This window comes from Gambusia affinis, linkage group LG02 (assembly GCF_019740435.1).
Source record: "Gambusia affinis linkage group LG02, SWU_Gaff_1.0, whole genome shotgun sequence".
NCBI classification, from domain to species: domain Eukaryota; kingdom Metazoa; phylum Chordata; class Actinopteri; order Cyprinodontiformes; family Poeciliidae; genus Gambusia; species Gambusia affinis.
Genome location: NC_057869.1, coordinates 4,377,690 through 4,389,312, shown reverse-complemented (window position 1 = coordinate 4,389,312; position 11,623 = coordinate 4,377,690). Strand labels below are relative to the sequence as shown.

Genomic DNA, 11,623 nt, shown 5'->3' with positions numbered 1-11,623 from the left:
CAACCACAAACTTCAAAGTTTGCTACTATTTTATGTGATAGGTCAACACAAAGTATCTCAAAAGTAAATTAAATATATAATCCAAATTAACTTTTGCACAAATGAAAACTTGAAAAGTGAGAAATTCATTTGGATTCAGCCCCCCTTATTCTGACAACCATCAATAAAACCCAGTGCAGCTAGTTGACATCATAAGTGTCCTAGTAGATGGAGTTCACCGTTGTGTAATGTAATCTCAGTTTAAATCCAGTTCTTCTGTTTTTAAGAGAACATTAAGAAGCAATAAAATGTAACACCCTAAACATACTCTCTGTTTGACTGGCAGCTTCTTGGAGAATGAGAGCTGAAGAAAAATTACATTCAAGTAGGAGAAACACAATAAATATACAGTCAGAGCCACATTGACCTGGTTTGAATCGAATAATGTTTATGTACTTGAATGGTCCATTCAAAGGCCAGACCAAAGTCAAATAGAGAAATTATGTCAAGCATGAAAATAAGATCTTTGTAACCATTTTCTTCTGGTCTACCAGATAAAATCCCAGTAACAGGCATTGAGGTATGTGGTGGTTATATGATGAAATTTGGAAATGTTCTGGGGTTCCAAGTACTTCTGCAATTCCCTGTCAGTGCTTATAAATTTTGGCCACGGTTTTCAGCATTATGAATATCTGTGCCCCTCAGTGCAACAATACATTTGAATTTCACTTGAATACATTTTAAGAAGTGATAAAACCAAATAGAAATTAGGTTAATTCCAGTTCTAAACAGGAATACTATGATCTGCAGTTACACTTACAGATTAAATTCTGAAATGAACCATTTGATCATGGCTATTATGCCATGATCACAACCTTTGCCACAGTGCATGCTTTTACTAAAAATCCCAGATAGTGTAATATTTGAATTTCTGGTGGTCTGCAATTGAGTACACTGCAACCAGAACAACACTGAAACTTTGGAGAAAACATTTACTCTGCACAAATATGATGACACTGGAGAGAGGCTTTGAAGCAGGAAAGCATGGAGGTGTCAGAACTGTAGCAGTAAAAGCACAGGACTGTGCCGCCTTATTAAGCCTGGCTGTCTGTAAACAGATTCAACACTTGGTGACCTCTTGGCATACTCAAATCCAGGGCTGCGTGACATGGCTTTAATTATCCCCCCTTAGCCCCCTCACCAGCTTTCCTCTTATTTTTGTCCCTCTGCTTTTCTTTGTGGCATATGGTGGTGAGGATGCAGAGCCCTGGGAGATGCAGCGCTAAGCTGCGCTGATTTAATCAACAGCTTGGGCTGGTGTTTCTTCTGACCTGCAAGAAGTGGTAGTGACACATCACACAGCATTGATAATGTGAGTGCTGTTGTTAAATGTTAGCATCTGGTCATCATCATCATCATTAGAGAGATGACAGTGCAGAGGAAAATATTTTAAAAATATGCCCCAATTCAGAGGCTGGAAACTGGGAAGGATGTTTTTTTATTCTGTCTGGTATTTTTCTAACCTATAAAGAAAGCAGACCTATATCATCAATAGATCAAAATCATCAGAGAAGTGGTTTCACTTTCGTCCAAAAACCTGCAGACCTACAACAGAAATGTATGTTGGCTTTATAAACATTAAGATATTGTACTCTTTTATTAATGAGTTTATTTTCATACAGTCAAGTGGAGCTGCAAAGCAAGCAAAAAAAGTGCAAGATCAAATTAAATATATGACATAGAAGTTGTGGTCACTTTTAGGATAAAATGACAAGACAGCAAATCATAATTACAATGAAGCTTTGATTACCACATTATGATTTAAAAAAAAAATGTCAACATCACAAAATGTTACTTTCTATGCATAAAACAGGAGCAAGATCATTTATCAAATTTGAAAAATCAACAAGAGCAACTTGTTGATTTATGCTGGACTGGAAACTGATTCCACATCACATCAGTTAAAGGTTAAATTCTTCACATTCTGTGGTTTTATTAAAACTTCCAGCTCTTTCAATGAGACAAAACATTAAAGGTGAACCCATTTTCTTTTTTTTGTTGCCAAAGAAACACGTTTTGTGATATCTTCTTTAGACAGAGGTGGGCCCTCCTGGTCCTTGAGGGCCAGTGTCCCGCAACTCTTAGATATCTCTCTGGTCCAACACACCTGAATCCAACAGCTGAATCACCTCACAAGTGCAGTCAGATTCTCCAGAGCCCTGCTAATGACCTCATTATTTGACTCAGGTGTGTTGAAGTAGAGATACATCTAAACCTTGCAGGAGGCCGGCCCTCGGGGACCATTGACAGGAGTGCCCACCCCTGTCTTTAGATGACCAATCCAGAGTGAGCTAATGTTTGAGAAGTACAGATTTATGGAGCACCGAAACGTGACCGCCTGCTTGTCTGTAGTTGCTTGTTAGAGTTTGTACACATCTTCTTGAGACATTAAGGGATAAAAAACAAACACACAGATACATATACAACACTTAGTGTGACGATGACCTCAGATCTTCTCCTGAGTCTCACACACACTCCCTCGCTGTCAGAGTTGCGGCACGCCGCTTCGACACCCAAAGTCTGCCCAGCGCGTGCTTCCTGTGCACTCAATGTCATGCACACGCTTGTGACGCTTGTGTGCAAGTCTGTCTTATGGATCCAGTGGGAAGGTTGTCTGATGGAGGAGGCTGTGTGAAAGTCCCGTAGTGAGAAGAAGAGGAGGAATGAGTTTCAGTTGTTCTGAAGGCAGTCGAGATCCACCAAGCAGCAAACGTTCCCATTCTGAACAACACAACACGACAAGACAACAGAGGAGAATTAAATAATGCAGACGGCTATATATTATACATGTTGATTGTAAAGTCCAGAGGCTGAGCCACTGTTGACTAACAACACTTCAGATCTTAGAAAAAGCTGGTAGAGTTTAAGCAAGAGTGGAGAGTTTATTTATAAATTGTATTTCAACATGACACACATAAATTTTCACCCAATAAGTTACTATATGGAGAGAGTAACTCAGGGAATTGAACATCAAAACTGAACAGAGTTTTAGAAATGGAGAACAAAATGTCAAACTAACTGTCATTTTGTCAGTGACGTTATTAAACTTATGCACAACTGAGACAACTACAAAATTAAAAGTCATAAAAACTTTATGGCTAAAATCTTTTGGATTTTTGACAAGTCTTGTTTTCTACTCGTTCTTTTGAGAGTTTTTTTTTTAAGATCCTGTGAATTTTTAATCTGCTGTATTTGAAGAATAATGCAGTTCATCAGATATGCCTGTGTGCTAAGAACAGATCTCATTAAAACAATCAAGATTTGCTGTTTTTTTTGGTATTTTTTATTTTTTTATTTTTTACAAAGGATTTGTATATCTGAAAACTGTTTCAAGGGTTAACATCTTCTGAGCTTCAAATTTGAAATCATACGTTATACAATTTCTATATGATATTTCTGAGTAATGGAAAGTATGACCTGCTACTGTGTCATTACAGAAACCTTTATGTCAGGTCAGCCAAAGCTAAGGCAAACTATGTCTCTAACAACATCAATCAAGCATATGGACTTACTCAGCAGCAGAGGTCCTTATATAGACCAGATTCACAGTGTGACCCTGATCTGTCTGCACAACAGCTGCTGATACCAAAGATGTTGACATAAATTCCCTGATCCAGGTCATGGTAGTCGTAGGTTCTCAAAAAAATTAATGCAGTAAAAAGTTCTGCTGCCAATTTACTTAATTACTTGAGATGTTTTTTTACATATATATATATATTACTGGCAGGTGTTAAAAAAAAAAGATTAAATACGGAATGTATGCAGCTGACTGCTCTGTCTCTGAACTGGAAACAGCTGAGTTGGCAAGCGACTGTAAAGTGGGAGGCAGTGTGAACAGTGTTATAACACCCCGAAAGGAGCTGCTTTCCCCCAGAAGTTTTGATTTGATTTATGTAAGATCACATTGTAGCAGGATGTGTAGGCACAAAAACTACACTCTTATTAAAGTTGTTGGGTGCAACAAAAAAACAGATAAAATGGGGAAAAGAGGCAGTTAAAGATGAAATCACACATGAGCTTTAGTCTGTCTCATAAGGGAAAATAATGTTCAGGTTCTGGTATATAGGTTGTTTCAAATCACCTTTATAATATGGCATTTTAAGCAATGAAGATAGAAACATTTAATACCTTTCTCCAAATGTTTTTGCTCTGTTACTTTTCTTTCTATTTTGTCCAAAACAATGAAGCACAGAAAACTTTCTTTAATAAGTGTTAAGGTTGAGGTCATTTGCTGCTTTCTACTGGCAGCACTGTGGGAAATGTTAAATACAGTGTTGTCACAAACTCTTGGTTGCAGGGGAAACTTGTCAATTGGCTGGCAGTTAGAGATGACACAACAATCTATTGTATGCCTTTTTAATCAGTGGTTTAATGAAAGCCATTTTACAAGTTCTAGGAAGTTTTCGAGTGAACGTTGGACTAATTGTTACCTTCACATCGAAAACAGTTGAAAACCTCTTTAGCGAAGTGAAGGAAATTAGATCAAGCTGAGATAATGGGTGTTCAATTCAAAGGATAATTATGGTTTCCTACAACCTGTCCGATTTCCCAATGCAGACATTGCATTATTTTGGCTCAGTAGATCATGTTTACTTTTGATTTTCCACTTCAGTTGTAGTGAATTCAGAAATCAATGAGTTGTACAAAACAATAGCTTAACTTTATTTTGTTTTCCAAATCCAAACCTGGAACAAAAAAAAAGCAAAGGGCCAATAAACAAAATGGGCCTGGATTTTACTTTAAAGGAGAAACACTCAAGACTTAAGAGAACTAAACCGGATTCTTGCTCATTTTAGTTCAGCAAGCCATAAAACCTTATATCTTGCAAAGAATGTAATACATTGCAAAAATATAAAGTCTAAGTATTTTTGATCAACTTTCTAGTGCAACTATTTTAGCATGCTTGGAATTACAAGTAACTTTTAAGCAATATATAGGAACTTGTTTTAAGTCAATAATTATGTAAAAATTGATGAAAAGGTACTCATTCACAGGTAGAATGTTTATCTTATAACATGGGAAAATGTCTTGTTATAAGTGAAATTATCTGCAAATTAAAAAAGCACTTTTTAAAAAATGTGTTCTGAGTCGTAATAAATTATTCATTGTTTAAAGCTCATTGTGGAGTTGAGTTTGAAAAGGAGTCGCTTGGTGATTATTGATGCTTTGACCTACCTTACACTTGCAGGTAGTGCAGGGTGACTTGGGCATATGCCATGTGTCCCCGCTGAGGCGAGTGACACCTGTGGGGTCTGTGCACGTCTGCCGAATGTCGTACGACAGGTTGTCAGCCAAGCAGGGGTCTGTGACGCAGCGCGGGCAACACTCACCCTCTGCCACTGCCGTGTACTCGCACAATAATACGGGACAAACTAAAGGCCAGCAGTCGACCTCCCCCTCCTGCAGAGGCACAGGCCAAAAATAAAAGCAAAGAGGCAAGAGTATTCAGAAATGTTGCTTCATGCTTCTTAGCACATTTTTCTGCAGATAAAATTAGAGCTCCCACTAATGTGTTGTCACATTTCAAATTAGAAATGTGGTAATTATTTCAGCCTTCACACACAGCTGAGCAGCACATTAGACGTCTCAGCTCTGAATTTCATATTGATAAGAAGGTTCTGTATCATTGTTTAATCTAATTAAGCTTTAATTTTATATTAAGGAATTAATATCAGAAACTGCTGTAATGCTATTGAAGTCCCCCCACACACAATTTTTCTGAATGTGTGTAATTTTTTTTAAATTTCATGTATGTTGCTCATATGTACACACCATGCAGCGACACTGCTGGCAACCGTACATCCAAGACGTTCCACTGCGGTACAGTGTTCGTCCACTCTGGTCCAGACACTGACTGCTGGGCCGGTTGTCACAGCTGGGACAGCAAAACAGATCTTCATCTGGGTCTGCACAGTCACAGGGTTTCCTCCTGCAGAACGTCTGTCCATCCTGTGCAAGACAGGTTACAGTAGGAACTAGCAAATTAACACAAGCCTCAATAAGGCAAACACAAGTAAAATCAGATACTTCTAATATTTCTTCTTACTCTAACATTAAATAAGACTAAAGAGTTCCTGTTTAGTAAAAAGTGTGTAAACTAGAAACAAAACACACACAAAGACAAGGTTGAATCGAAGCTCCTACCAAAAGGTGCCAAAATAACTCAAAACACAGGAAGTAATCGGAATGCAAAGGAAATGATTTTTCAAAATAAAACAGGAATGAGAAAAACAGTATCTAAAGACAGCAACTCAAATCAGAATATAAATAAATGACAACAGTTCAATGAAAATAACTGAGATTCTTAAAACTAACCGAAAAGTACTGCATCTGAATACAAAGAGGGACAAATTCACAAATCAACAAAAGTCCCAAGAATTGCTACACGGCAAAAACAAAATCTTACTAAACATTGTTTGTCTAGTTTTTATTGCAAATATTTTAGTATACTTGAATGAAGACAAAACTAACTGAAAAGTATTTTATCAGCAAGATATAGAAGCTTGTCTTAAGTAGAAAAAAAATCTTTGATATTGATGAAAACATACAAGCTCACTTGGCAGATTATTTCACTTATAGCATGGAGAAAATGTTATAAATAAATATATCTGCCAATGTGGAGCTAGTACTTTTTCATCAATTCCTTTTGCTGAAAAAGTACTTCTATGGTAGATTTGTCTTATTTCAAGTACTACGATATTAGCAACAAGACGACAAAACTTGGTAAGTTTTTGTGCTTTTTCAGTGTATAAATTATTATTATTACTATTTTTATTGTATTCAAAATTAGAAGTATGAAAGGATGCAAGGAGACCAAGCTTTTCCTGTTTTGGTCAGTTAGGTTACCAAAATGTTTTTGATCTGAATGAATGTGAAATGCATCAAAATCAGATTCATCATTAGCTTCCCTCTGCCCAGCTACAGTTATCCATCGCCTGTACCTGGAAAGAGAAAACTTTATGATCCTTTTTACTGTGCACAGCCGGCACTGTCTGGCCCCAGGAAGATTTTGTTATAGAGATGTAAAAATGTTAGATGAAAAGGTCGTTAGAAAATGTATGACGGCCCTAAAATCACTTTGTATGGCATAAAAGGGCAGCGGAGGGCCAATATTTTATTGATCCATGTTGTCCTACTATGGTAACTGCTCCATTATGTGGTGCCATTTCTGATGGCCATGGTCTGCCCAGTAATGGCCCTTGACATGTAGGGAAAGCACCGCTTACTGGAACTTCCTCCCAGGGAAAGTTTGTGATGACAAACTGTAAATTTTAATGTCGGCAGTGAGATTACGTCTGCAAATAAAAGCTGAAGCTACACTGCTGTGCCAAGTAAAACAGTGCCAATTCCTGTCCAGAACTGTCCAGACAAATTAGGACCTTTTTTTCTCTGCACTTTAATAACACAGATACTAATCTTATGATTTGCTTTGTTTACAGGTTTTCCTAAAAGTGTTTGTAGTCTTTTTAAAAGCCTTGTAATCCCATCCTATTGTTTTGTTTTAAAAATGATGGTGCTACCTTAAGAGAAAATCCAGGATAACCAATTTTCTTCAGAAATCAGTTGGGATTGCAAAGTGACACAATGTGAAAAGGTTCTAGTGCTATGACAATTTTTGAAAGAGGGCATGAACTTTTCATGGATAAAGAACAAGAGAAAAGAACAAAGCATTCTGATCCATCGGTGCTTCATGATCTGTAGAAGGATGCAGACTCATTTTTCATTTCAAGCAAAAAAAAGTAAATGTACTTCAAATTTTGAGATAAAAAGTTGAAAACCTTACACCAACTCCAACCTCAAAATCCAATATGGCTGCCACTTATATAAGTCATAGTGATAACTAATACTCCTTTCTTAATGTCTGACTGCATTTACTTCTCTTGATAAAAATGTGTATATAGTGATTCAATTGCTTCCTTTTAGAATAGTTCTTTTAGGTTTTGAAGCAATGATTAATGGACTTGAGCAGCTAAATGTTTTGGATATTTGTGTTTTTTACTTCTACATCACATTTAATTAGATCACCTTTTGCATGCATTGCTGCTATGACTAAAATAATACAAGATGTGCTTGAATTTATAAGATACAGGTACATAAAGAGTAAGTGGGACAGTCAGTGAAATAAATGTGTCAGAATCTAATAATGCATTATGAAATATATTCTATGATAGTAAAATTTTTAAAATGTAATGTTAAAGTTCTGCTTTGTCTTAAGCCATACCAACCACTCAGCGTGTAGCGGAAATTTTCAAACTTTATGAAGCTCACTGGCTCCATCATTCTCAGCCATCACTTTAGATCAAACACCTATTTCTTTCTTTTATATAAATCGTAATCTCAGAGTCTCCCTTTCCTAAAGACAAATGTGATCAATATCTCACTTTCCTGCAGCCACTGTTCTCTACCTCGATATGACTCCTGAGTACAGAAGGAAGTCATTAAACTGCCACAAATATTTGTCACAGTGTAATGCAATGAAAAACAGGCAGGGGTGTATTTCATTCTGATGACAGAAGCATCAGATATATTCCATAAGCTTTCGGTGTGGTTAATAAATCTAAATAGAACATATTAGCTAAATCCGTACCGGATTGGCAGCTGTGCAGAAGGTGTGTGGCAGATTTGGGCTGGAACTGACAAGAACAAATTTGAAGATTTTTTTTTAATCAAACAATTTTTCACAGTGACAATATAACCACCAACTGATTCTGGGAAAAGCAATTTCATGTATACAGATAAAATAATAGAAAAATAAAGTGCCCGTTTAAAAAAACGTTAAATGTGATCTTTTGTCTTTCTCTAAAATAGATTGGTCTAAACAGTGGCAAACATTGAATATATTCAGAGAAAGCCCTCAGTGGATCCAAAAGGAAATAAGCAGACATATTTTATGTCACTTATATTTTAAAACTTGTAAAAGCATATATAGAGGGATGCTTCTCTTTCATATAATGGTAAAATACTAGTTTTATTTGGAGTTTTCTGCTGAAGTGTTGTCATTTTCTCTTAGGAAAAAAATATTGTCAATCAGACTCTTGTATTTGATGACTAGGCAGTCTTTTTCCACTCGAGGGATATTCTGCATCCTGCTCTAAACACCTTCAGCTTCAGACTAAATATAAGAGTAAATTCTCGCAGGAATGTTGAGCAGTTAGTCATATTTTTGATTTGCTGTCACTTGGCATATACTGGTCCAAGGTGTTCCAGCTAGCCTGGGGACAAGTTTGATAAGAGACAGAGCTGAGCTGGTGACAAATACTCAAGGATATTGAAAAGGCCACCATGGGGATACAAAACTGTCACATACTTTTAGTTTTCCCTTTTTAAAAGAAACCAGAACCATAATAGTATTGTTGATAAAATTCCCAAAGTAGGGGAAGTTCTTCTTGAGTGTATTTGTTAACTTTTGAGACTCTTAGCCATTTCACTAATGCTGCAAAAACAACTAAGCCACAGGATTGTTGTAAGGCACAAGTTTACTTTTGGGAACACCAAGATAAATCACTGAACAATTCCTTCAGATGGCCAGAATAGATTTTTTATTTTCATTTCAGCACCTAAGATCAGTAAAAGGGATTATTATTGCAGTTTTTGCTTCCTTCATTTCAACATGTCAACGTAGCATGTGATGTTGAACATGATTATTTCCATGTTGTTCTGTACTTATTCACATGAGTTGCACTGATGAACATTTGTTTTCTGTTTGCTCCTCATGTTCATTTTATTGTTCACAACTTTTGTTGTAGTCTGCTATGTTTTGATAAATGTGTGCTTACTTACAAAACAGAAACTAGAGATTAACTGAGAGGAATATCAATGGAAGACAATATTATTTTTTATTTTTTACAAAGAATAAAATGTACTTAAGTTTTATTAAACCTACATTGACTAGAATGTAAACAGCTTTAGTGTTCTATAAAGGATTGTATTCAAGAAGCCTGGCAGTTTTCACTTTTCTCTTTTATATTGAAGGCAAAAATGACCTTCCATAATAATTTGAAATTTAATTTTTAACTTGAAAAATGATAAGAAACTTTTAAACTGAACACCAGTTGAACTAGTTTCTCTTAACTAATTGATTAAAACTACCCACTGTATGTTTGATTTCAACTTTACCTTGCAGGAGCACAGAGCACAGCGATCATAGTTGGGTTTCCAGTCTTCTCCATTGCGTCTTATAACTTCGTCTTGTGGGCAGTTTCCGCTGCAGCCTGGACCAGATGTGCACATGCAGTCATAGCCTCCTGGGAGGTTTACACACACACTATCATTCCAGCAGGTGTGTGTCTGCAAAGTGCACTCATCGATGTCTGAAAGATGAAATATAAACTCTTTAACGTGTAGAAAATATTGTAGTACTCATTTTAGACTACAATTCTTTATGCAGATGTTTTTGTAAAGCATTATCATTAACTTTTGAAATTGGACTCAAATAGCAAATGTTTGAAAATAAAAAATAAAAACTTGACATACTAAAAAAGAAATATATACAACTAAATAAATACCTTAAAAAAATCATTAACACATCTACACATATGTTTGTCTTTTCCGTTGCTCTGTGCCATGATTATTTATAGAGGCATATGTAAAAATGATTAGAATGAATAGGGCACCATAAATATTCATCACCAACTCTAGAAAGTGAAACTCATCATATAGATGTATCTCACAGTGTGTAAAAGACAAAATTTTACTAAAAACATTTGAATATATAAAATCAATTAAAATAGGAAAGCTGTTTTTGCTTTGACCTTAAAGCTGCACAAATTGGAAGTACAAAAATAAATTTTCTTAATGGAAAAAACAAAATTTTTGATTAAAGGTTGTTGCATTAGGATTTCAGTTGTGCCTTTTCACAAAAGTACAATGGAAGCACTTTTTTCATCAAATTAAAACAATTTACAGGATCAGGAAACTGTTGCAGGTGTTCTGAATTAATTAGCTGATTGGAGTGACACCATGAGTTTCCACTATTTCACTTTTTCACAATATTTGATTAATCTGAGATCCTTAAGTACCTGACAGCTTTGAAAAAAAGAAAAGAAAAAAAAAGCAAATACAATGCCGAGTTTTTAAGAAACTTTCAATTCATAAATGAAAAATTCAACTATCTAAAGAATGGCATTTATTTAAACACACTGATCTAGAGAAATGAAGACTAAGAAAACTGAGAATATATTAAAAGGGTTTTTTGTTTCCAGAAAGAAAATGTTGTTTTCCTTGTCTAATTACAACTATTCATCATATATATACATATATATATATATATATATATATATATATATATATATATATATATATATATATATATATAACAAAAGTGTCTTTCGGTGTCTTTATGTTAAGAGAAATGATTCCAAGATTCCAGAACAGCAAAGACTATCTTTTCCTCATTTTAATGGTGAAATATTTAACTCCTTAACTTTTTTTTTTCTTTACCAACTTCTTCAATTTACTGTGAAGCTCATAATGAGCTAGATGTGACATTCAGAAACTCTGCTGTGCCCAGTTTACTATTGCAGCTCCGAGTTATTCAATAATTATTTTAAATTAACTGCATTCGGTAAGTAAGGCAGTGAAAATT

The 11,623-nt window shown here is 35.5% G+C and overlaps 1 protein-coding gene across 6 annotated transcripts in view; it reads right to left on the bottom strand.

Annotated features, from left to right (window-relative positions):
• Window positions 1–2,072: 2,072 nt before the first annotated feature.
• LOC122844826 (protein kinase C-binding protein NELL1-like) overlaps window positions 2,073–11,623 on the bottom strand; it is a 225,922-nt gene continuing 216,371 nt past the window's right edge. For all 6 annotated transcript variants that reach the window (XM_044140629.1, XM_044140638.1, XM_044140607.1 and 3 more), the window contains 4 exons: window positions 10,156–10,349; window positions 5,812–5,988; window positions 5,215–5,439; window positions 2,073–2,760 (listed from right to left, as the gene is read on the bottom strand). In XM_044140629.1, the coding sequence (XP_043996564.1) occupies window positions 2,710–2,760; window positions 5,215–5,439; window positions 5,812–5,988; window positions 10,156–10,349 (647 nt within the window). In that variant the 3' untranslated portion in view covers window positions 2,073–2,709. The remainder of the gene's footprint in view (window positions 2,761–5,214; window positions 5,440–5,811; window positions 5,989–10,155; window positions 10,350–11,623) is intronic.